We start from the raw sequence: 25,530 nt of genomic DNA, 5'->3' as shown, positions 1-25,530 counted from the left end.
TTATCTTTCAAAAATGCCACGCAATATTTCGATTGTCCTTGCCTGCATGCTACTACTACCTAGTTTGCTAGTCCAAGTGCCATGCTTTCTCCCCAATTGATTTCTTTATTCTAATTTTCGTTTGAGGTTCGGTATTTGTTTTAAAGCAGATCAATATCGTGCCACATAAAATTCAAAAGGAAAAGCATTTTTTGCTAGAATTCTTTTCATTTCTAGGATTCAAATTCGAAATTTTTTCATTATATTATTTGGTTTGCAAATTGCAATGTAAATTCTGCATTTTTTGCATTCCTAATTAAACATTTACTTCTGATATAAACTTTTGAACAACTAATATCTGCATAATCAAAAATTAATTTGCGTAATGTTTCATAAAAAAAAAGAAAAGAATATTCCTATAACATGATAGAATGAAATTACATGTAATAGTGTTACATAACAATTCATGCATTATTATCTACTGCTTTAAGAAGTTGTTTACTACTATTATTTACCATATAATGAGTCCAATACCGTGAATCAAGTTGAAGGATTAGGATAGGGAATCACAAAATTTGCATAAAATAAATACAGTATTTGATTACAGATATTAAGAAAAATAATTTTTGTGTAATAAATTAATTTTGATCGGTGGTAAAAGGAAAAATAAATAAATTCCTATATCATGGATGCCACGTTTAATTTATTATAACTTGCATTAAGTTATATAGAAATACGTGTGTTACTTAAGATAGAATGTATAAAATCATATGTATTAATGAATATGGTAGAAATCTAAATTTAAGTTATATATATATTGATAATGTAAAAAAATTCTTGCATTATCGGTACATTTTAGTTGATTTTATTTTTAAGATTACTAATTATTTGTTAGAGAATTACCTGCAGCTGCTTTTTACAGGCTGAAAATGTTTATTTTTAAAACTGGGCATAAAACATATACTCTAAAAGTATTTAAAAATAAAAATGTAAAATAAGGTTTGTCAGTGAAATGGAGTTTACTTTTTGTTATTCGGTCGTGTACTAAAGTAGTAGCTTGATTCTTCTGTTACTTCTCTTTTGGCTTTTGCTCTGTTTTTCTCCACTTTCCCTTCTGCCCAACAATTTTTATCTTCCTGGTATTGCCTCTTCTCTATTCTTTTTTCTCTTCATATTAATACTTGTTGCTGTAGATTCACAGTTCTTGTATTTTTCTTATTGAGAAAAATTAGTACACTTATTCAATTACCTAAACACAATAATTGGTTTCAAGAGTAAAATTGGTTTCCCAGAAGTAAGTACATACTTGGGTTAAAGTGTTTTTTTTTTTTTTTTGAATTTTCATTTGTTTTATTGTGGTTGATTTAGTCTGATTTTTTACTTTGTTTCTGTTTTCTTATTGAGCAAAAGAAATGAATTTTGCTGATTTGGTCTTCTTAGGAAGGTTTATTTGTTGTACAAATGGTGGATTTTTTTTCGTTGACTTGGATGTATATGAAATCTAGCTGATAATTTTTTTTATTGTTTTTCCATTTGTAGAAGACTTATGGAGTAGTACTTTTATGTAATTTTCAAATATCTAAATTTAATTCCAAAATTTGAAGGATCTATGACTGAGATCACAAAGAAAATTAACGACTTTGACTCTATTACTCCGAACTTTGACTTTATCTCTTTCTGAGTCGTGTCTTCCTATTGGTATATCTGTTGCAGTAGTTTTGGTTTTACTTGCTTTTGTTCATTTAAATTGATATTGTGAGATCATGCAGGGAGATATAACATAGAGACTTAAGTTATTTCAAATTATTCGAATACTTCTTTGTTAAGGTTTTGGGACTGGATATAGCATTTCCATGGGGAGAAAAGGTCAGACTTTAGGTAATTATTAGAAAAAAATATACTTTAGGGTAAAGAATCAATACTTTTGCGGCCATCTAAACGGAGAGTTGGAGAGTAGGACAAATAATTGTTGTGTTGTGTTTCCCTTAAATTCTTTTGGTATTTTGGAATGCTTTGAGTGTTCAATGTGCATTATTCATGTTGTTATGTATCATATTGTTCATTGATAAAATGTCACAGCTATGGGGTTTTAACATAGGCCGCTTGTTTTGATTAGGCAGTTCTAAGTTACAATGAAGGGTGGAAAAGGAAAAGGGGCGTTGAGAAAAGAAACAAGGTCTGCACTGAAGCCTGTTGAGGACCGGTGAGTAGCGTTTTAAATTTTGTGATTCTGGCTTTATATGCAAGTATTTCCGGTGTTGGTAACTTGATGTTGCATAGACCTTTCTGCAATTGTAGCTGATGCTACGACCTTTCGGGAATGAAGTTTCTGTGATTTTGGTTTTGATGTTCCGTGTTGGCACAGTGATCAATTAGTGATGGATCATGTCTGTCTCTCTTGTTTTCAGAAAGATGGGGAAGAGAAAGGCTACGTTGAAGGACGATAAACGGAAGGCCAAGAAGGACAAAAAGGCCAAGAAAGATCCTAATAAGCCTAAGAGGCCTCCCAGCGCCTTCTTCGTATTTCTGTAGGCTTCGTTTTTCATAATAAATTCTAGATTCAGTGGCATATCTATAGTTGCGTGATGTAACCAACAAATGATCATGTATGCCACTGCAGTGAAGAATTCAGGAAGACGTTTAAAAAGGAAAATCCTAATGTGAAGGCTGTATCAGCTGTAAGCTTTTGATGGTGTTATTTCATAAGCATTGCCTCCTTTAATAGTTGGTTCTGAGCACAACTGATTTCTTCTTGGTTTAATGTCATAAATGAAGGTCGGGAAAGCTGGAGGGGAGAAGTGGAAATCTATGAGCGCAGCTGTAAGTAATTCAATGTATTTCCCAATATTAGTGATTCAAGCAGCGAACTTGGCGCAATGACCACTTCATACATGTCATACTGTTATGTTGTTATACAGTTTAAAGGGTTGAAAACTTCTTTCAGCTTCTCATTGACATTTACTTGGTGAGAAATATTAGCATTTAGTTTTACCATAAGGATGGATTCTTCGCACTCTCTTTTTAAGGGACAATATTTACATATTTACTGTAATGAGGTACCTTATAAGGCTGGTTTTACGTATTGAAAGGAAAAAGCACCATATGAAGCCAAAGCAGCAAAAAGGAAGTCTGAGTATGAAAAGCTCATGAATGCTTACAACAACAAGCAGGTTAGCTTCCTGTAACTTGTTTTATTTTCAAGATTCATCTGATCTTTTCACAATATCAGTCAACATTATAAATTTAGAAAAGGGAGCTTCCTTGTTCTAACTTCATCAATTGAATTAGCCGGAAAGCTCAGACGATGATGGCGAAGAAGAAGAATCTGAGAGGTCAAAATCGGAGGTACATGATGAAGATGCGGAGGGCAGCGGACAGGTATTACTATTTTTTCACTGTTCTATAGTGTTGAAGTGGGAGCCTTGGAGCAACGGTTGTCTCCATGTGACCTAGGTTACGGGTTCGAGGGTTCGAGCCGTGGAATCAGACACTGAGGCTTGCATCAGGGTAGGTTGCCTACACCACACCCCTTTGAGGTGCGGCCCTCCCAGGACCTAGTGTGAACGTGTGATGCTTTATATACCGGGCTGCCCTTTACAGTTCTACAGTGTTCTGCTGACTCTATACTTATGAGTGCATCTAATAGTTTTTGAGTATATGTCGACAAGGCTGTAGTTGGCTCACAGTTACCCCTTCTTTAAGGGTGTTAAAACAAGAGAGTTGCTGGGTCATAACTCTGCATCCTTAAGGGTGTTAAATATTGGGTTTATTGATCCTTCTAGTTGTATTTTTAGGCCCTTCTCTTTGGGGTGGGTAATGCCTTTTTTGTCTTTGCTTTGCTGATGCTTGAGGCGCACTTTGATTGCAAAAATTGGCCGAGGGAGCAGATGTTCAATGTAAAAGTTTGAATATTAACTTTCAAGAATGATTGATCCAACATGAATCTGTATAGTAAGAGAAACATTTAATACTAGAACCTTGTGCCTGAGAAGGCAAGTCATGATAATTATCACAGATGTCGGGGGGTTTCGACAATATTACTGCTAAATTCTTATTAGAGTTGATGTCAGTTGTGTGATTTGAAATGAAATTTGAGAAGACAAGCAATATCGTACCTTTCCTATTACGGAGCTAGTTGTTAAGTAGTGCATAAACCATTTATGCCTGTCCTCTTTTGGGACTTGGATCCATTACCAGAGTTGCTATATGCTCCTTTGATGGTAAATAGTTTTGTATTTCAAGTAGACTCATTTATCACAGTGGCCACAATGTTTCATATCGTACTTACTAGTGCTCGACAATATGTAGGGTGAAGAAGAAGAGGAGGAGGATGATGAGGAGGAGGAAGATGAGGATGATGATTGAAGCTATTTTGCTTCCAACACTCAGTTTTTGTACTAATTTTCCATCCGACAAGGGTTGAGTGAACATATGTGTTTTTTGCTGTATTTTCTGTTACCTAGTTTGGTCACGCAGTTTGCTGAAACTCAACTCTGCTGGTAGTCAGTGGCATCCACTTGTTTACATAACTTGAATGAACTTGTATATGTAATATGATGATACGTAATATATATATATATGGTATGTCTTTTATCTGACTTCAGATCTTTGTTGATTCTTATCTGCACTCTGAATGCAAGGAATAGTCGTTGATCAAAGGAGCTTGAGTAGTTTGAATGTTGGCTTATATAACACAGGCACCTGAGGTGCGCGTTAAACCAAGATTTTTCTACCTAAAATTTAATTGGCTAAACAACAAATGGACAGACTCCCTGGATATAAAAGTGATAAGCAGAAGCACGAGATCTTGGAAAAACAAGTAAAATTCTGCGCTAAGCATGGGTGTATTTTTACTGGCCATAACCAACAAACTCTTTTAGTTTTTATGGTCAAAAGTTTAATTGGCTAAACAACATGACCTGATACAGACTCTATCCGTGTTTAATTCATATATTCAACATCAGTAATCCCTCTTGCAAAGTAGGGAATATATGTCAGCTGTCAACATTAAACGTTGAAAAAGTTAAAAGAAAGGCAATAACCTCTCAACTATAAAATGCCGTCTGTTAATCAGTACACCTCAAATCTCAATTTTTACTTAGGATTCAATTGTATAATGACCAAGGATAGTGAATGAGAACTTGCAACGTATGCACTATATTACATTTTATACTAGCTTTCTTCTCATGAAAATAAATGCTTGATAATAAACCTGCACTAAAATATAATATCTCTAAGTTTCATGAACCAGAAATGAAAGACAAAGCAACCTAAAGCCTGGAGAAGTTGAAAGTTTACTTCACAGATGATGATTTTAAGCAATTTGTCGAGCAGTAGCGAGGTGCCAATGTGTCCACTGAACAAGAATCAGGAAAAAATTAAACACTTAAATTGAAAACTAGGGAGTGTAAGATAGTCTTATCTAAAAGCAAGCACCAGCTACCAGCATATTCTCTTGGGTATCTGAGTTTGGCATTGGCATGCTGGGTATCAGCTCCAAAAACTTCCCCTTGAATCTTCCTGTTGGTTCTTGACAAAAGAAACTTAGGGAAACAAACAGGGGAAAATAATAGGAAAATAAAAGCTGTATACTGGAATAGATGTAAAAGGAACTCTAACTGAAAATTATATTTTATTTCATTGCATTTGGACTTCAATTTATAAGAGGAAAATGATAGGAAAATAAAAGCAGTGTACGGGAATAGATGTAAAAGGAATTCTAACTGAAAATTATATTTTATTTCACTGCATCTTGACTTCAATTTATAAGAAAAATATTAACTTAAAAGATCTAAAAATTCGCACAAAATCTGATGAAATTAACAAACTCCTAGAGACTAGTTCACTCATAAAGACTAGTTCAAAATTATTTAAAATTCAAACTAAATTACTGCAGTAAATAACTCTTAAGTTGAAACAGTAAAATAATTTTATTGAGAGCAGCTTCTAAAGCATATTTCTAACACTCCTCCTTACTTTTGAAGCTGCAAATTTTGAATTTATGCCTTGTAAACCTTTAACTGGAATCGACTTTGTACGTAAATCTGCCAACTGATCTTGCAGTAAATCGAGTTCACTTTTCTATTTTGCTGCATCTCATGATTGTCAATGAAATAAGTTGGCTCTTTTTTCGGCTTCATTTGCATCTTGCGTTGAGACTTGTCAACTTTCTTCCATATTTGCATTTTTCCTTGAGGCTTGTTAACTTTCTTCCCGATTTTATTTTTTTTGAAATATTGACAACTTCTTCTTTGCCTCATTTTCACATATGTCCTCAATTGGAGGATTATCTGCCCTTTGTAGATTTTTTGGCTCCATTTTTCTTCTTCTGTTGGATCAAATGAGAAGTTTTTACTTCTATTTTTAACCCTTAAAATCTCAAGTCCAGTTGCATCATAAATAAAATAATATTTATCTTCAAAGAATACTTTAAATCCTTTTTCTATTAGTTGCCCAACACTCAATAAATTTTGATCAATACCAGGAACATAAAGAACATCTGAAATTTTCTTAGTACCTGAATTTGTTGAGATTGCAATAATTCCTTTTCCTTTAGCAAGAATATAATTACCATTCCTAATTCTGATTTTCTTATTTTCCATAGACGTGAACTCTTTGAAAAGATTTTTGCCATATGTCTTGTGGTTTGTACAACCACTATCAATCAACCAAAAATCATATTTCTTGGTTGAAAGAACAGTTGCCACAAACAAGTGATCTTTTTCTTCTTCATTGGTGACTTGAGCATCTGCTTCATACTTTTGATATTTGCCTTTGCAAATTATAGCTCCATGACCAAGTTGGTTGCAAATTTTATACTTTGTATCTGGCCTCTTCCAACATTTGAATGGTGGATGACTTTTTTTGCTATGGTGCTGACAAGGTGGGTAATTTTTCTTTGCATTATTACAGTTGCTTTGAGTTTTGTGGTTGGCTATCAAGGCTTCTTCAACCATACCATCTTGCCTCGTAAGCCTCCTTTGCTCTCATGCCTGCAATGTATTTAACAATTCTGCCAAGGTAATCTTGGATAGATCCTTTATATTTTCCAAGGTAGTTATGGATACTTCATATTTTCAGGCACCGTAACAAAAAAAAGATTCAACAATTCTTGAATCTTTAAATTTAGTACCAAGCAACCTTACCTTGTTAACAATGCCAAGCAACCGATCGGAGTATTCTTTGACGGTCTCAGATTCTTTCATTTTCTGCAACTCGAATTTCCTTATTAAATTCAACACCTTCATGCCTCGTATTATTTCATCTCCTCTATATTTTTTCTTCAGATAATCCCAAATTTCTTTTACTGATTTAAGAGCCATAACTCTCGTGAAAATAGTTGCAGACACACCAACAAACAAAGTTGCTTTCCTCTTTGATTTCCTGATTTTTTTTTCCTTGTGACTCTTGATCTGGGCCATGGTGGGATTGCTAGGCAGCGGAAGAATATCATAATCCTCTTGCACGGCCTCCCAAAGATCTAAAGCCTCCAAGTAAGTCTTCATTCTCACTGCTCATAGTTAGTAATTTTCACCATAAAAAACAGAGCCAATTGAGAAAAACTTGTTTCAGTCTCCATCTCACTCAAGAAAAGATTTTACTTAGGTCCCTTAAGAAGATGGCTCTTGATACCAATTGTTGGTTCTTGATAAAAGAAACTTTGGGAAATATCAGGGGGAGATGATAGGAAAATAAAATAGATGTAAAAAGAAACTCTAACTAAAAATTCTATTTTATTTCACTCAATTTGGACTTTACTTAAAAGACCTAAAATTAGCACAAAATCTGGTGAAATTAATAAACTCCTACCTAGAGACTAGTTCACTATTAAATACTACGTAACTGTTAAGCTAAGCTGAAACACAAAAATAATTTTAGAGAGAGCAGCTTCCAAAGCATATTTCTTACACTTCCTCGTCAAACTAACTCTGTTCTTCAATTCCAAAACACGTATTCCCCAAATAGCAGTTTCTTTAATCGACCCCATTGACTGTATTAACTACGTCTCAATCACAAATTAGTCGGATCTCATGGTTATCATGTGATTAGCGTTCATGCTTTTCATCTGATTATAGGTTACTATTTTCTTGATCATACGTGGTGCTATCATCTTGGTCATCTGACCAAGGAGCATCACGTTGCTAAAAATATTGATTTTTTAGTCTTGAATTGGACTTACTGCAGAATACTATATATATCTCAAATGAGCTGGAACATAAGTTTGGATGTAAAGATTATATCTTTTTATCATTTTATTGTTTGGGTTACCATTTTTTTTTTATGGGACTCAGGATTAGTTATTATTGTTACACTTACCTTTAGGTTTAGTGTCGGTATTGGGTCATCTTGGAATGATATATTGATAATGGTGTGTATTTGTGGACTAAGCATTTCCACCCTCTTATTTACAGGTAAAATGATAAAAGGGCATGTAATTTTGATGGAGAAGTACAGGAATGGAACTTCAAAAAGGTATATTCTTTAGTTCTATTTCGAAGATTTGCTTCGCTGTCCTTATACGGACTTTGTCCGGTAATAAAAGGGGTTGTTTCTGGCTCGATATGTATTGATCGAATGATGGTTGAATATGGAGAATACTCACTGATGTTTTGCTAGTCTGGTTTTGTTTGAAAATAGGTGGCGGTCCAAGATTTAAATTCTATGGGTTCAACTTTAAAATTTTAAGCATTGAACCCATTATAATTTTAAAGTTATGGATTTATATCTATTATTTATTTTAATTTTAATAGTTTTACATATAAATTTATGCTCCTTATCGAAAGTTATGCGTTCAATTTAACCCGTACTTATAGTACTATATTCGCCTTTGTCTCTTGCTATGTTTGTTGTTCGAGTATGTAATCTAGCAAGAGGTGGATCCAGAATTTAAATACAGGACTAGGAATCCCAACCACTGAATCCATCACTGTATTTGAGTTCTGGGTTTATCATTTAATACCATTTTTTCACATATATACCTATACTACGTGTCAGAAAAGCTGATAGTTAGAACACTACTACATCCGGATCTGTGAATAGCAATTTATCTTTGCAAAGTGCAGGAACGGTAAGTGTTCTCTTGACTGCTTGTCCATATTATTCCGTGGATCTTGCCCCTTTTTTATATTATTTTGGTTTTAATTAATATCTTCACGCCTTTGACATCTTCCAACAATTATCTTGACAGATATCTAAATATCAGATGTAATAGATCAGTCTTCTTCTAAACTCTGTATTAGTTCATAAATTTAACATACAAAAACATAAGGGGGACTAGCTAGATCAAACACCCCCCTATGGCCTGTCAAAATGAGGGAGACTCAATTCTTTCTACATTGATAGACTACAACTTCTAAGGATCCAATAAAGATTTCGCAATGGTTTCACCAAGTTGATAACCTTTTTGGTTCACCGAAGAATCCAAGTTCAAGTCTTTGCAAATATTCTTTTTTCTTCTTTTGATCTCTTTGACCTCTAGCTTCTGTACTCGTCTAGGCCATCATCAGAATAATCTTTATCCGAGCAGGAGTCCAAGATTGTTTCATTGAACACCTCTTTTACGTCCCCCCATAGCCACAACTTGGTATAAAAGGTGGTGCCGATTATACCAAATAGTGTTATGCATGAACCAGATGGTAGCGATAAATCGTCCAATGGATGAAGATCAACCCACTATTGGATTGGTTTTGTAACATCCTCTGTTACAAGAACCGTATCGTCTTCGGCATTTTTTTCTTCATCTTCCTCGTGAAACAAAATCATGTTGTGTACAGGAATAAATTTGATTTGCTCTTCAAGTTTTTGAACAAAATCATGTCGTGAAACAAAATCTGATTGTATCATAGTTTTTGAAATCCATGATCATGCTCGAGAGGGGATTTAAGTTTTCTAAACTGAGAATGTTAATCAACCTAACACTCTTTCTGATTGTTTAAATGAACCCTTTCTTTTTTCAGTTATAGTTAAACGGTTATAATTGCCATCCGCAGAAGACTTAAGAGTTTAGATAAGCACGTTTTGTTTTGGTAATTAAAACAATTTTATTACCTGTAAAGAATATGTACAGCTCAAGACAAAAGAAAACATATCTAAAACTGGCAACACCCAGTAATTAGAGTTGAGACTAGATCATCTCCACTATATCTCCTTACACAGCTAACTCCTCAACCTCTACCAATTACCTAGGATAAAAATTGAGTTCGTGAATCTTCCTAGCTAATTTTGGCCGCATGCTACCTCTGAATATAACCTCCTGTATAATCAGTTTCACTAGTATATCTGAAGATCTCTGCTTGCGTTGAAAGACGCTATTGTTCCTCTCTTACCATAAATAGTACACAGCTCCAGCTAGTGTCATTCTGTAGATGTTTGCAGTAGCTGTCTTCCCGTTGCAGTATTTCTCAGCCCATTGAATCTCTGTTTGCCATTCAACAAAAAAAAAAACATATTTACGTTGTTGATTCATTCATAAAGTGTCATGTTTGTTCCATGAGATGATTACACTAAAGATTTATATAAATTGACTAGTTTTATGCTGGCTCGAATCAGTAATGTAAGTAAGCTCATGCCTGATGGAACAAACAGTTCTCCAAGGGGACCGATAAGAAGGAATTTAGTTACTACTAGTATTACCAGGCAATGATCATTGACGATGATATTAACATCCTAACCTAACACATCATTTTTTTTGTCTCTTCATTTTCTCCTGCAACATTAGGCTTACCACTTTTGACACTGTTAAGCGTTTGATAGCGAGAAGTGAGAAAGAGCTCCAAAGAGTTATGGAGGAAAACCGCGAGAGACAAAAGACAGAATCCTAGATATGTACTGCACCATATTGTAGATGTTCTGATTCTTTGAAGGTAATTGATCTCTTAATTAATATTCATGTCATTTTGAAGCACTAGTTCGACGAGCAAGAGAATTAATAATCTTGCTTATTGCCTGGAGCTCCAATTTTGTAAAACCAGGTTTAGTTGCCAGAGTAGTTAGGTTGGCTTTGTTATGGCTTGATTAGCTCAGTTTAACATTTGTGTAATGGCAAAGAACTATCAGCTGCCTATAAGGAGCTGATCACTGATCTATCAACATTAGACACACTTCATTTTTATCAGTACTTTGCACTCTTTTGTGGATTATTGTGTTATAATGCCAATTTCTGTTCCTTATTTTACAGATTAAATTAATTAAAGGATGCTAAAATTTGAATAAAGACCGCAGAAGAATGTTGTTGAAGAGAATATTAAAATTATGTCATACATTTAAAATTACAAATATGTGATCTCAAACATTGGATTAAAAAGTAGATAAGAACTGGAACATAACGAATTGTCATAATTTTCACTACAAATATAGAAAAATATTACTCCACTCTATTAAAGTAAACAAAAACTATGTTTTCATATAGCCCGAACACCTTCAATCAACAACTTGATTTCTGCAAATGTACCGCACAAGCATCTGAAGTAGCCGTCAACATTCCAATGCTGGAACCTTGCGAGAAATTAATTTCCAAATCCTCACAATATACTTGTAATTTTCCACAATTACGTTGTGCCTCATAGTGGCTTATTTGAACTTTTCCATTTAAATTTACTGAAAATTTTGTGGAAAGACCAGAAGCAAGATCATTCATAACAGTGTTAGTCATCCATTCATTATAACTCTCCGGCAAAGCACCAAAAATTGCATCAACGAAGTTTTGAGCATTTTCGTCTTTATAAAATTTAGCAGAATTATTAGCTTGCCAAAGAACTATATTCTTGTAGGTAATCTTGGCATCAAAGTCATCATATAAGAAATTATAATCATTGGTTGGGTTCTTGACTAAGAAAGTGAGTTTCCAACTGTCAGGATTGTCGAAAACTGAAGGTGGCGCATTGCATATCACGGTAATGAAGAAGAGGCATATATAAGACGAAACTTAGGGTATTGGATTTCTTTAGTAACCTTTGCTGGGAAGAACAAATAAAAAGAAAGGACAACACCCAATGCTATAGCCAGTACAATTAATATTATCCCCAAGGCCAAATTGTAGTGATTAGGGTCGTCATTGGTTTGGTCATCAATTTTAGTGTTTGTGGCTGATTTCTCCATTGATACTTAGTTAAGAAAGCTTTGGAAAGGAAGATAGAACACTATAATTCGAAGAAGATGGATTTTGAAATGAGAAGAATGGAAAAGATGTTTAGAGATTATACGTACTTGATGTGAATTACATCAGTTTATATAGATAATTATGACATAACAATTCCAACTAAAGAAGGGATTAGTCTATTAAAAACCTACTTGTAGTGGGAAAACTTTACGGCTTGTAAGAAAGATTTAACACAAAACTTAATCCACATTGAGATGGGAAAAGAAACTAAACTTGCTCGTAAAGTCTAGCAAGTTTTTACTTTAAATTTTAAAACCTAAAACTTATGGGTAAATTACTTGTTCCCTGTGTAATAATTCAATATAACTTAGGTTTACATTGTCGACACATAATAATAATACGAAAAAGTGGATAATAGGAGATGGATCTATTTTCTCCTTCCGTCCTATCCGTTAATAAATTTCTATTTCGATTTCAAATACCTTACAGTGAATTCAACTATATTTATCAATTATGTGAAAGTCGTTTATTCAATTAGTTAAGAAGAATTTTATTATCAATTTTTTTTTGCAAAAACAGTTCAAAATTTTCTAAAAAAGAATTTTAATAAAATCAAGTTGGCTCTAAAGTTTCATTTTAATTAAGTAATCCGATTTGGAAAGCAAACGGAAAAATACCAATAAGCCCTACCCTCTTCAGTAATGGAGTTTAACTTGCATACAATTGACAAAGTAGTTAATTCTTGCACTACTACGTGACATTTACCTATTGTAGCAGGTAAATTGCTTTAATTTTAAAGATTATAAATTCTATTTTTTTTATGGGTGGTTATTACCTTAATATCTTTTGGGTGTTCTAATTGTGCAAAAATTTCCTTATATTGCCGATAGATATTAGTTAAACTGGTGCTCAAAAGTCAAAAATGCTAGGGCAATGCCAAGAAGCTGTGCATATAATGCAGGAGCAATCACATTTTTTGCTCTCAAGTACATGTCCTTTTTAACCTCCGCCTGTTTCAACTAATGGGAAAAAAAGGGCAGTCCGGTTCACAAAGCATCCTGCATTCATGCAAAGTTCGAGAAAGGGCCGCACCCCTAGGAGTGTGATATAACCGGCCTATCCTAATGCAAACGTCAAAATTGAATTTATTGAGAATGTTTATTACTATAAAAATTCAACTGGCTCCATTTTGCATCGATCTCTTCCTAGGAGATGAGGCCATTGAAAACTTGTCATCCAACTGCAAAAGGGATAGTGGTTCACAAGATGAACTTGAAATGAAACCAGAGAGATTACTTCACATGAAGGTCATCCATGCAACATTCAATTAAGGGGAAAAGGGTAAAAAATAGACCTCTACTATACGAAATACCTTAATTTTGCCTTCCGTTGTACTTTGAAGCCATTCATACCCTTGTACTTAGCAAACCGTCTCGTATTGAACCTTGACATCAACGAAGCTCGAACAGGAATATAATGGAGGGTAGTTTTAATCCATCATCAAAACTAAAGGAGTAAATTTAAACTTTTTTCCCGAAGTATTGCGACACGTGGAGTCCATCCAATCCCTGCTGGGGCTCCGTTAAAGTCAAGGAAAAAAAATAAAGAAATAATTTACTAACGGCAAGGGTATGAATTGACCCCAAGATAACGGAGGGTTAAATTAATATATTATCATATAGTAGAGGGATAGATTTGGAACTTTTCCCTCCAACGAATGAGGTGACGAACCATCAGACCGGCAAAAAGGTAAGTGCCAGGAATTTGGAGTATGATCATATAAGACAGATGCATTCCCTGGTGTTACAGTGCAGGAAGCTCCTCAATCGACATTTCTTTCGGGACCTTTAAACTTAAATTATTTGTATCCCATCCAGCTTCAATTAGTTGTTGTAATAGATCAGGAAACCTATGCTTCAATTCTACCAAACTTTGCTCAAGCCGATCAAAGATATTGTCCGACCAGCCCCAGTTTTGATATAGCCAGTAGGTTTGCCATACACTTCGTAACACTGATAGGCTTGTGGCTCCTTCCTGCAGGAGGTGAGAAGAATAAGTACTGCAAGTGACAGTGTCATATAAAGTCATCGCTCCGTTGTTTGATGCGACGAAACAAAAGGTTATCACTTCATGGGTGAAAGCCATGCACAAACTGATCCTGACGAGAAGGGATTGGTTCATAGAATCTCAACTTCGAAGAGATGGATTAATATCGATTATATATTGAATGCTGAAGTTAGTACTAAATTCATGTATCTTTGGTATTTTTTATTTTTCGTAAATTGTCTGCTTCACTTTAGAGAAGTGTGACCTTTCAGTTCACGCTTTTCACTTCAAATCCAATGGACCTGGTTGCTTTTTAGCACTTCTGCTTTGAGCAACACTAGTAAGTGAGAGCTATGTTTCTTAAGCAGAGTATAAGTGCATACCTTGAAAGATACAAAGACCTCAAAATCTCTTGGCTTTTGCTGATTTACTACAAGAAAATATTTCTCCTCCTTGTACAGATTAAGGAGTTGCTTGATCTGCTGCATACAAAACAGCAGAATGAACCAAAGATCACTCAAGAATACAGGGAATTTGACTTCTCTGAGGAACACAGTAAAATATATTATTCATTTCTTTAATTCATCAGGAGATCAAAAATTGCTATAAATCCATTTGCAGATTGTACGAGCAGAGCAGTTAGTTTCTCGTTAGATCCTGAGGTCTGAAATGACACTTTCAATGTCAGAGTTATGCAAAAGAAGAAGCTATTTAAACATTACATTTCGACAGGAGCCAATTAACATTGAGATTGAAAGTTTGCATATAAGATATCTAGATCCAAACTCTTAAACTCAATGTCAATTTCTGCTATCAGATATACATTCAGGGAGTCATGCTACTATGCACCGAGGGAAATATGATAGTAAGGTTGGGAAAGTTGCTCTCAAAGGTTCTTATATTTACTTATGAAAAAAAAAATGAAGGGGGAAAAAAGAAAGGGAAGGTTTTTCAATTGCAATATATGAAATGAAGACCATGTCTTTGTTCCCTCGTTGCTCCACCAGGCAAGAGGACTTGAAAATGTTAAATTGTAGCAAAGCAAAAATCGATGTGGATCCTTTTGGGATAGATAATCAGATTAATTATACTAACCGCTCTTAAACATTGCAAGGGCGATCATCTGAAAACTTACGAGGAGCCTAACAGGACAAGTAGTTGAAGCAAACAGGTAAAATCTACTATAAATCTGTGTTGCACGGATTCTCCAAAATGCTGCCGCACCCGTGTTGGATCCTCCAAAAATATACTACTTTTGGAGGATCCAACACGCACCTGGAAACATTTTCGGAGAGTCCGAGCAACATAGCTGTAAATTTCCATCATAAAGCTAAGTCCACCGCCTCAAAATAAACATAGTTTTGATAGAACCTCTTGAAGTAATCACCTATTTATGTACTTCCCTAAATTTAACATAATGCAAGGAGAATTGATTTATCCTTATGGAATTAAAAACATAGGAATTCATGAAACTGGCATTAGCAACTATTGTGTCATTATTATGCTATTATCTACCCGGTGTATAAGTTACTTTCGTAAGGATAAATCAGCCCAATTGTCACAATGTTATATTCCCCAAAGAAGGCTATACCATGGATTTGTATTTGCCCCTATCGAGCATATCCTCCAAAGATACCTCAAAAATAATTCGAGGCCTTAAAAATCTTTGCCACAATAAGATGCTCTCCATCCTATTGCATTCATCGATTCCTGGTCCACACGGAGTAACAGACCTGAGTTAACAGCATAGGATTAAAGATTGTATAGAAACCACGATTGAGTTTACCTGGAACTGTACAGTGTAAAACATGGGAGTTCACCAATATTCGAGCCCGCTTGAGATTTATCTGCACGAAACAAGATGTAATCAGAAATCTACTTGCCAAGGAAAATTCAGAAGATTGTTGCTTTGTTCCAAATCTCTCCTTCGTTATCGCTCATTGTAATTGATTAATTGTTTCCGATATACGGAGAAAGCGAAGCTTGTGGAAATCTTATTGTTTAAAGAAAGCTTTCAGAAACCTGACTGAGCCAATATATCAAACATTGGGCTCTCAGGACCCACAAGAAGAAAACGAAGATAAGGCAAAAGTGTTAAGAAATTAGAAACCACTTGATAGTAGTGCCAAAGTCTGATATTAATTAATATTTGGCAACAAAATAATATATCAAGGTCTAAGAATAAAGTCTCACTGTGTTGAATTGCAGAACTGAAAGAGACTGATAGCGAAACCAAAGATGTAGGATCCGCACGCTTAACCATGTTAGTGCCAATGTAGGATAAGACTTTGAGATACCAGGTGTATCCTGTATTAAATTTTCTGTTATTAAAAGTTTAAAAGAAAAAGTAAAATACAAATCTGCTATTATGGATAAAATGAGGATTATATTGGCTGGAACCTTAGAAAGTTATCATATGAAGGGACCTAACTTTTAACCATATAAAGCAACATATGCCATACCAAGGCTAGTATGCCGAGAGCAAGACCTACCAACTCAGCAGCTACTTCCCAAACTTCCTCCTGTCATCAACATTAGGTTATACAAAATGTTACAATAAGAAACTCTATAACGTGATCAAACAAACGAGTTGAGACTTGAGAAACAATTATAATACCATGTTTGGTGCTCAAGAAAGTTTTTTCGGGAATAGAAAACATATCATTGTTGCTTGGTTATAGTGTAAATGTGTCAATTATCTCTTCTACTATGTGTGTTTGGACATAATTATACTTTTTCTTATTTGGTTTCAGAAAAACATGGATGCTAGATTATGCTATACTGATAATCATACCAACTAAAAAACCTGACAACATAGAAATATAGAACTTAAATTTGCAGGAACCCACAAATCAGAGCTTATTAACCGACAACCTCTTTGATGAGATCTACTACATCTATATATATATATATATATATATATATATATATATATATAGAGAGAGAGAGAGAGAGAGAGAGAGAGAGAGAGAGAGCAGTTTTTCACATATATACCTATACTACGTGTCAGAAATACTGATAGTTAGAACACTACTACATACGCCTCCGTGAATAGCAATTTATCTTTGCAAAGTGCAGGAATGGTAACTGTTCTCTTGACTGCTTGTCCATGTATTCCATGGATCTTGCCCCTATTTTTTGGTTTTAATTAGTATCTTCACATCTTCCAACAATTATCTACTAAATCAGATGTAATAGATCAGTCTTCTTCTAAACTCTGTATTAGTTCATATTTTTAACATACAAAAACATAAGGGGGACTAGATCAAACACCCTCTATGGCCTGTCAAATTTGGGAGAAATGAGGGAGAATCAATTCTTTCTACATTGATAGACTACAACTTCTAAGGATCCAATAAAGATTTCGCAATGGTTTCATTTTTCTTCGTGAACCAACTTGATAACCTTTTTGGTTCACTGAAGAATCCAAGTTCAAGTCATTGCAAATCTTCTTTTTTCTTCTTTTGATCTCTTTGACCTCTAGCTTCTGTACTCGTCTAGGCCATCATCAGAATAATCTTTATCCGAGCAGGAGTCCAAGATTGTTTCATTGAACACCTCTTTTACGTCCCCCCATAGCCACAACTTGGTATAAAAGGTGGTGCCGATTATACCAAATAGTGTTATGCATGAACCAGATGGTAGCGATAAATCGTCCAATGGATGAAGATCAACCCACTATTGGATTGGTTTTGTAACATCCTCTGTTACAAGAACCGTATCGTCTTCGGCATTTTTTTCTTCATCTTCCTCGTGAAACAAAATCATGTTGTGTACAGGAATAAATTTGATTTGCTCTTCAATTTGTTTTAAATTGTCTCTTGGCTTATTTTGCTTTGTGGCTTCACCCGGTATTTTCCTCACAGGCACTTCCTTCATCGAGCTTTTCCTCAGCAGGTTCTATTTCAACCTTAAGTTTTGCTGTAGATGGTCTGCTTCTTTTGTTGGTAGCAACATCTTGTGCTATTGCTTTCCCAATATGGGTGATACTGTTCTAGTTAAAGCTTTCCATCTCCTGAAGTGCCAAGGTAATAGAACCCAAAACAGGTGCAGTTGTAGTTTCCACATCAAGATCAAAGTCAGAGATTATTAACCGAGTACACTGGAGCAGCCATAAAAACCATTTGTAGCTCATACATCAATCAACTATGCCTCAATCCCAAATAGTTAGGGACGATAATATGAATTCTCTGTATCTATTATGCTTTATTTGTCATTATCTGTGTTACAACTTTGGATTTGATAGAAGGCTTTCCTCTTATCTTTCAAATTATAGGCGTCGACATGATCGAGAGAAAGTAAGAAAACTATTATACACACCCTTCATTGCCTGGTTGAAGGTCCACTCAAGTAGGTAGCAGGGTTGTACATTTTGACTCCCAAGCGATGATTTTCCGCTGCCAAACATTGAATTGCTTGTGGACAAGACTATTGTGAAAGTATGCCTACTGCTCAGTCCACAATCAATCCCAGATCCATCTATTTGAGGGAGGTCCAATTCTGGGCAGTCTATTACATCCCAGTACCAAAATTATTGTCGATAACGGGTTCTCTAAATCTCAATTTTTATCCATTTGCAGATGCGCAAGTCTTTAACAGAACAAATAAGACTGTTTTTTTGCTGCCCATCTAACTACTACGACTCTCCTCCTTTATCCGAGCTTCGAACCATTACTAATCTTATGAAATGCTAAAATACATGCACAAACGAGTAAATTGGAGCATTCATAAACACTACTCATTGGCATTCCAACTCAAGAAAGCCTCGAGGGAGAAACAATATGGAACTCACAAGTTTAACACATTTATGGAGCTGAAAGCTACCGTTCTAACATGTATATTTATTGACAAATTTCATGATTCGCCATAAAAGCTCATCCACCATGAATATAAGGAAAAGAAAGCAAAGCTATACCGGCACATAAACAACTAAACTATCGAAGTCAAACATCAATACAAGAAAAAAAAAATACAAATCCAGTTCATCAGATCTGATCTACAGCAAAAATATTCAAGTAATACCTTTGCTGCTACGTCTCCCAAATTTCCAGCGATAGCAAAGTGGTTTTGAATAACCCGGAATGAAGGGTCCTTTAGCCCTCTTGCTACGGCCTACTAAAACAATACCAACACTTAAGAAACCTAAAGAATTGACTTAGCATGCAACTCGAGAAAAGAAAGTTATGTATCAGATTCAAAGGGAACTTTTACAGTCTACTGCTCATGGAATCATATCCTAGGGACGCATGAAAGACTAACTAAATTTTTGGTTAGCTAAATACCTTGGCAAGATTTCCAAGAGATGCTAAAGGTAGGAAATAAGACGGATAGAGAGGGGTACAGAGATCAAATATACTGCACACAAGAAATAGATACCATCAGTTCACTTGAACCACTAAAATTTGATGTACCCAAGAAAGAAGAATATTCGCAATACCTTCCTGCACTGCCGATGAAATCTGCATACAGGCGCCACTGTTTAGGATCATCATCAAAAAGATTGCCGAACCGCCCACCTGGAAGACATCAGCCTTTACTAACAAATTTAAACCTGACTCTGTTCTTATACTTATTTTAAACTACCAGACCAATAAAAAAGCGTCCAACGGCACCAATGCCATCCTTTGAAACCCATCTGCAAAACCAATAAGACAACCACTAAACTCTATGAACTTCAAAGAATAATGCTCTAAATTTTCTAGCAGCAATCAGCATGAATTATAATAACATATGAGGCAAATATTGAACCACTAAACTCTAACTTTAAAGAATAATGCTCTCCAAATTTTCTACCAGCAATCAGCGTGAAATATAATAACATATTAGGCAAATATTGAATTCCTTAAAGTCAAGGCCACATTTCATGCAGATAAAAATCTGATAAAAATGAAGAGTACCTGATGGCAGCAGCAGAAGCAGCGGCAGAAGCAGCTGCAGAAGTTCCGGAGAAAGATCCCACTCCAACAGCCTGGATGTTAGACATTAACATCAGTATAGGATATGTCGGAATCAAACTGAAAGCACATAGAGATGAATCCAACTATCATAAAATATGTTAGCAACTAATAAGCCCAATACAACTAGAATTAAGTGTAATAACATGATTCACATACACACACGGGACCACATCACTCAAATAAGAAAAAAGAGAGAACAAAAGAAAAGAAAAAGAAACAAAGCTAACCCGTTGAATAACGTTGAACCTTATAGAGAAGGGGAGAACTCAAAGAAAAGTGTCAAAAGACAAAAAAAGTGAAAGAGAGACCAGAGGCAGATAAAAATGAGAGCCAGTGAGCAGAGAACAATTTGTAAGCTAATTAAAACTCTGTTTCAATTAGTTTATTAATGATTATCATTTAGAAGGTCACAATCCTGTCAACAGTTGCAGACTTTACAAGCACACTTTAAGATATCCAAGTGGAACTAATGGCCTGAATAAGATTGACATGCCTTTAAGAGGCTTGACGTCACCAGCGTATGACAAATCCACCCAGTTACATTGGTTGGGAACTGAAGCAACATGTAGTCCAAGTAATCATCTGTAACTGTATCTGCAACGACAGTTCATATAAAACATCTAAGAAATACTTACAGCCCTTAAAACAACCAGAAAATATCAACCGTCAAACAGACACTTCTTGGCATGTAGGAACATAAAACTAGAGTTATAGTAAAAATGGAAAATAGAAAGAAAAGAAGAAAATGGAAATAAACGATATGATGTTTGTTACCTGGGAAACCTGCTGGTAATACAAAATCCTTGATAACCTTAGGGAGCCAAGATAACTCCGTGACAGGGATTTCAAGATGCTGGGATCCAGTAGTTGCGGGCACATGCTCCTCAAGAAACATTTTTATTTCAGAGTCATTATCTATAATGTACCTATCCAACGAAAGAGATAACAACCCCTTTTATTATCAGACAAACTCCATATTTGACCATCATTTCGATCAGTACATCTCTTCACAGGCAGCACTCAATCAGTAGATATCGAGCAACAAAGAGATAACAACACCTTTTATTAAAGACAAACTCAGTAAAAGGACAACGAAGCAAATCTTTGAAACAGAGCTAGAAAAATATACCTTTTTGAAGTTCCATTCCTGTACTTCTCCACCAGAATCACATGCCCATTACCATTTTCCCTGTAATTAAGAGGCTGAAGATAATTAGTCACCAAAATACACCACTATCAACATTGGCATATATCAGATTATATAGAATTCTGACCAAAACTGGACCTAACATAAGTTTAACAGCAATAATTAGCCCTTAATCCCATATCAAAAGAAAATGGTAACCACAAGAGAGAAAAAAAGATACAATCTTAACTTCAAAACTTATATTCCAGCTCATTTGAGACTAGTGTTCTGCAGTAAGTCCAATTCAAGACTGAAATATCAATATTTTGAGCTTCGTTATCAATCATAGTTTGCTTTAAAAAACCTTGCAAGAATATAAAGAAGGCATACTTTTCATACCCAGAGGAGTCTTTTGCAGCTTCTTCAGATTGTGGAGAAGTGCACAAGAATTTAAAGGGCTGATTTCTAATACTATTGTGAAGTTTTAACTGGTGGGAACATGAAGTGCTGAAGATTGGGTAGTTGAATTGCAGAGAAAAAGGCATTGTTTTGAGTTTAAGGACTCTATCTACCTCGACCTTTTTTCTCCATTGAAGCCTCTCTGAGAGAGTACCAAAAAAGATTTGGCTTGTTACGGAAATGTAAACGGGCGGGCACGGGTGAGGCCAGACCCGTATACACCTACGTGTGAATCATATAGCCGAAAAATTGGTTGGCGTAGCCACTTTTAAGGCCGTGCTATTAAAGTTTGGTCGCATTTTGAAATGCATTGGCAACCTAGTTATTGGTCCGACTATATTAGTATCTTTCCCCTCAACTAAAACACATAACAAGATTTTTGGCATTTGCTAGCGTAAAATCTTAGAACGATTCCTCGAATTCAAAATAAGGTTTGATCAAACTCAATAATCGATCGTTACTCAGGTTTGAACCCCAATAATTGTTGCTGAGGTTTGAACCTAAAGGAATATTTTCACCAATGATACCTCCTGGAGTTTCAATTTGTAGAAGTTAGAACTCCATGATTGTATTATGAAATTCAAAATAAGGTACTGAGTTTTGAACCTATAAATATTTGAATTTCAGTACCGTATATTTTAAATTTCACCTATAGAGAGTTTTTTGAACTCCATTATCATGGAGTTTTATTCCAGTAGCGATTGGTGGAGTTGTTTAGTATGTTTGGGGTACTTTTGTCCAAAATATACCCGCATTTAAATAGATGACTAAAGTCTAATAATTTTTTAAATCGTGGCTAAACACTAATCGAAAGGTAAAAAGTGGCTAATTACTAATATTACACAAATATGTTCTACATACTTGTCGTTGGTATTCTATAAATTATTTTTCTCAAAAAAGAATGAACTGTAATATATTCTTTGAAATGAGTACATTCTTTCTTGTTATTTTATTATTATTATTATTATACTTCATGCCTACGAGGCGGTACACTCGCAAATAATGTTTGTTTTGTCCAAATATTTAATCAAAAAGGTTTTGAAAAATATTATTTTGAAACGATATTTGGTTAGAGAGTTAAAAATATTTTAAAAATTATTTATTAAACAGTGATTTGATGTAATGATCCAGTCGGTTATTTTGTGTATTGTAGCTCTGTATACCTTATTTATTGCTTATTCTATGTTCATTTGTGGTTATGAGACTTGCCGGGTAGTTGGTTTGGTACCGGAGATATTTTGGAGTGAATTGTGACACTTAGTCTCAAGGTTGGAAGCTTAAGTTGGAAGAGTTGATCGGAGTTTGATTTTTATATAGACGACTCCGGAATGGAGTTTTGATGATTCTGATAGCTTCGTATAGTAATTTGGACTTAAGCGTATGTTCGGATATTAATTTGGAGGCCCATAGGTTGATTTGATGATTTTTGGTGAAAGTTGGAAAGTTGAAGGTTTGGAAGGTTGAGAATTTTGATCGAGAGTTGACTTTGTCGATATCGGGTTCGAATTTTGATTTCGAAAGTTGGAGTAGGTCCGTTGTATCATATATGACTTGTGTGCAAAATTTTAAGCTCATTCGGAATTGGTTTGATGTGATTCAACATTAGTTTTAGAAGCTGGAAGTTTATTAGTTCATTAGTCTTGAATCGATGTATGATTCGTGATTTTAGTATTGTTTAATGTGATTTGAGGCTTCAAGTAGGTTTATATTGTGTTTTAGGACTTGTTGGTACGTTTTGGATGGAGTCCCGGGGGCCTTGGGGGTGTTTCGGATGGTTATTAATCATTTAAAACTTATAATTGAAATTTGATTATCATGTTAGGTTGAACTATACCTGTTAATCAGACTGGGCCAGCACAATAATAGCCTGGTTCGACCCGGTTCAGCCTGGGTCAGCCCGGTATATTAGGGGGTGGGACGGGTTGGGGAAGGTTTGGGGGGAGCCGGGTGGGAGTCGGGCGGAAACGAATAATTTTTGGTAACCGGTGCCCCGGAACCCGGTTAGCCCGGTTCCCCTTTACTGGATTTTTACCGGGCTACAACCCGGTCCAGCTCGTTTACCGTTGTAAATTTCCAGCCCGTTTACCGTTGTAAATTTTATTTTATTTTTTAATATTTTGACTGTTGCCAACGGTCAAATTCAAAAATGATCGTTGGGCAACAGCCATTTTTTTTGCAAAAATGTCCATTTCGGCCTACCATTTTAAGAAAATAGCCCCCTCCTAATAATTGATAAATTATAATTTTAACCTTTTAAAAACTATAAATATTCCCCATTGTTCTTCTTTTTTCCTCACAATTTGCTCTCTTACTACTCTAATTCTCTTTTGATAATATTGCTTATTGCTTTTAAATTCTCAATTACTTATTATTTCAAGTTTCATCAAATATTTACTTTAGGTACTATAAAATTATAATTATCAAATATCAAGTATTCAAGTAAAGTATGGTATCAATATTCAGTCTATCAACTGAAGTTTGATATCAAATTTAGTGCGGTATCCGAAATCCCGGTATACTCGTTCCATCTCTTTCTCTTCTTTGGTGTATATTTTATTTTATTATTTAGAATTATTAATTTAATTTTTTAATTTAATTTACATAATGGATATATTTAGAGCAGCCAAAAAAGCATGTACTAGTAGGGGTGGTAGTAGTAAGAGTAAAACTTCTAAAAATTCAAGAGATGGTGTTGGTTCTTCTAGTAGCTTTACACATATTTCCGAAAGTTCACCTGAAAATTTAAATATAGATTATGAGCAACTTCAAGAAAATTATGGTATAGATGATAATTTAGATGATATTCAATCACCTGATAATCTTGAAACACCACCAGCTACATCTGGTAATATTAGTCAAACTCAAAATACTAGAGGTGGAGGCCGTGGTAATACAGGTAGGCCTCCCCTCCCTATTAAAAGGAATCGAAGATTAAGAAGTAAGTGTTGAAATTTTTTTGAAAGACTAGAAGAAGATACAAATTATGTAAGATGTCAAATTTTTAAGAAAGTTTATAAACATGAGACCGGAGGTAAGACAGGGGGAACGGGTCAACTTCATAGGCACATGGTAGATAACCACCCTATTGCATGGGGTGCTGATGAGGAAGGTGGGCAACAAAAACTTAACCCGGTACTGGCGATTTAATGGATAAATGCGTGTAACGACCCGGCCGGTCGTTTCAGAAGTTATAGCCACGTTTCCCTTATTTTTATTTTCTTTATACTCTTAAGCTATATTATGATATACCATGTTAGTTAGTTCGGGTCCGGAGTGGTTTCGGAGTGGAATGAGACACTTAGTCTCTTATTGAGAACCTTAAGTTGGAAAAGTCAATTAGATATTGACTTATGTGTAAACAATCTCGGAATTCAATTCTGACAGTTCCGTTAACTTCATAAGTTGATTTTGGACTTAGGAGCGTGTCCGAAATAAAATTTGGAGGTTCGTGGTAGAATTAAGCTTGAATTGGCGAAATTGAAAATTTGGCAATTTTCGGTCGGCAGTGAAAAATTTGATATCGGGGTCGAAATAGAATTCCGAAAGTTGAAATAGGTTCGTAGTGTCATTTGTGACGTGTGTGCAAAATTTGAGGTCATTCGGACGTGGTTTGTTTGGTTTCTGCATCGGTTGCCGAATTCGAAAATTTAGAAGTCCTTAGGCTTGAATCCGAGGATAATTTGGTGTTTTGATGTTGTTTTGAGTGATTCGAAGGTTCGACTAAGTTTGTATGTTGATATATGACTTGTTGGTATTTTTGGTTGAGGTCCCGAGGGCGTCGGGGTGATTCCGGATGGTTAACGGATTTGTCGAAGTTGGAAAATGCAGCTGAAGGTACTGGTACTGATATTTCCGCACCTGCGGAA

The 25,530-nt window shown here is 35.1% G+C and overlaps 3 protein-coding genes across 9 annotated transcripts; 1 reads left to right on the top strand and 2 right to left on the bottom strand.

Moving 5' to 3' along the window:
* The first annotated feature begins 974 nt into the window (after nt 1–974).
* On the top strand, nt 975–4,577 carry LOC107798680 (high mobility group B protein 1). Of its 3 annotated transcripts, none has more exons than XM_016621704.2 (8): nt 975–1,118; nt 2,096–2,182; nt 2,388–2,507; nt 2,600–2,657; nt 2,755–2,799; nt 3,069–3,149; nt 3,268–3,357; nt 4,288–4,577. In XM_016621704.2, the coding sequence occupies exons 2-8, from the start codon at nt 2,112–2,114 to the stop codon at nt 4,342–4,344; spliced, it is 522 nt and encodes a 173-aa protein (XP_016477190.1). In that variant the 5' UTR covers nt 975–1,118; nt 2,096–2,111; the 3' UTR covers nt 4,345–4,577. The 3 variants fall into 3 exon arrangements, with proteins under 3 accessions (XP_016477190.1, XP_016477191.1, XP_075088105.1); XM_016621705.2 differs by having other exon boundaries at nt 991–1,118; nt 2,100–2,182; XM_075232004.1 differs by lacking the exon at nt 975–1,118 and adding an exon at nt 1,164–1,273.
* A 696-nt stretch (nt 4,578–5,273) lies between these two features.
* LOC142166355 (uncharacterized) lies at nt 5,274–7,484 on the bottom strand. Its single transcript, XM_075225442.1, has 4 exons — nt 7,125–7,484; nt 6,408–6,737; nt 5,423–5,522; nt 5,274–5,335 (listed from the first exon to the last, which is right to left on the bottom strand). The coding sequence occupies exons 1-4, from the start codon at nt 7,482–7,484 to the stop codon at nt 5,274–5,276; spliced, it is 852 nt and encodes a 283-aa protein (XP_075081543.1).
* A 5,749-nt stretch (nt 7,485–13,233) lies between these two features.
* LOC107798679 (protein root UVB sensitive 5) lies at nt 13,234–21,976 on the bottom strand. 5 transcript variants are annotated; one of them, XM_075231975.1, is made up of 16 exons: nt 21,605–21,737; nt 21,456–21,515; nt 21,209–21,268; nt 20,854–21,005; nt 20,573–20,673; nt 20,020–20,090; nt 19,711–19,757; nt 19,560–19,638; nt 19,405–19,477; nt 19,145–19,234; nt 16,585–16,644; nt 16,316–16,429; nt 15,909–15,969; nt 15,714–15,832; nt 14,506–14,604; nt 13,234–14,110 (listed from the first exon to the last, which is right to left on the bottom strand). In XM_075231975.1, the coding sequence occupies exons 4-16, from the start codon at nt 20,972–20,974 to the stop codon at nt 13,880–13,882; spliced, it is 1,266 nt and encodes a 421-aa protein (XP_075088076.1). In that variant the 5' UTR covers nt 20,975–21,005; nt 21,209–21,268; nt 21,456–21,515; nt 21,605–21,737; the 3' UTR covers nt 13,234–13,879. The 5 variants fall into 5 exon arrangements, with proteins under 5 accessions (XP_075088076.1, XP_016477185.2, XP_016477186.2 ...); XM_016621699.2 differs by lacking the exon at nt 21,456–21,515 and having other exon boundaries at nt 21,596–21,976; XM_016621700.2 differs by lacking the exon at nt 21,456–21,515 and having other exon boundaries at nt 14,506–14,601; nt 21,596–21,976.
* Between the last annotated feature and the right edge of the window lie 3,554 nt (nt 21,977–25,530).

This window comes from Nicotiana tabacum, chromosome 2 (genome assembly GCF_000715075.1).
Source record: "Nicotiana tabacum cultivar K326 chromosome 2, ASM71507v2, whole genome shotgun sequence".
NCBI lineage: Eukaryota > Viridiplantae > Streptophyta > Magnoliopsida > Solanales > Solanaceae > Nicotiana > Nicotiana tabacum.
This window is presented reverse-complemented; position numbering and strand designations above follow the sequence as displayed.

Bases quoted from the DNA above. Each gene is read 5' to 3' on its own strand.
- LOC142166355 (XM_075225442.1), bottom strand. From the start codon at position 7,484: ATGAAGACTTACTTGGAGGCTTTAGATCTTTGGGAGGCCGTGCAAGAG. The intron at 6,738-7,124 runs GTAAGGTTGCTT...AAATATCAAAAG, and splicing joins TGCTTGGCATTGTTAACAAG to TATGAAGCAGATGCTCAAGT. The intron at 5,336-5,422 runs GTAGCTGGTGCT...ATTCTTGTTCAG, and splicing joins ATACCCAAGAGAATATGCTG to TGGACACATTGGCACCTCGC.
- LOC107798679 (XM_016621699.2), bottom strand. From the start codon at position 21,750: ATGCCTTTTTCTCTGCAATTCAACTACCCAATCTTCAGCACTTCATGT. The intron at 19,235-19,404 runs GTATTTAGCTAA...TTGTTTTAGTAG, and splicing joins CTCTTGGAAATCTTGCCAAG to GCCGTAGCAAGAGGGCTAAA. The intron at 14,605-15,713 runs GTATAGCCTTCT...TTTTGTATGCAG, and splicing joins GGGGCAAATACAAATCCATG to CAGATCAAGCAACTCCTTAA.
- LOC107798680 (XM_016621704.2), top strand. From the start codon at position 2,112: ATGAAGGGTGGAAAAGGAAAAGGGGCGTTGAGAAAAGAAACAAGGTCT. The intron at 3,150-3,267 runs GTTAGCTTCCTG...CAATTGAATTAG, and splicing joins ATGCTTACAACAACAAGCAG to CCGGAAAGCTCAGACGATGA. The intron at 3,358-4,287 runs GTATTACTATTT...GACAATATGTAG, and splicing joins ATGCGGAGGGCAGCGGACAG to GGTGAAGAAGAAGAGGAGGA.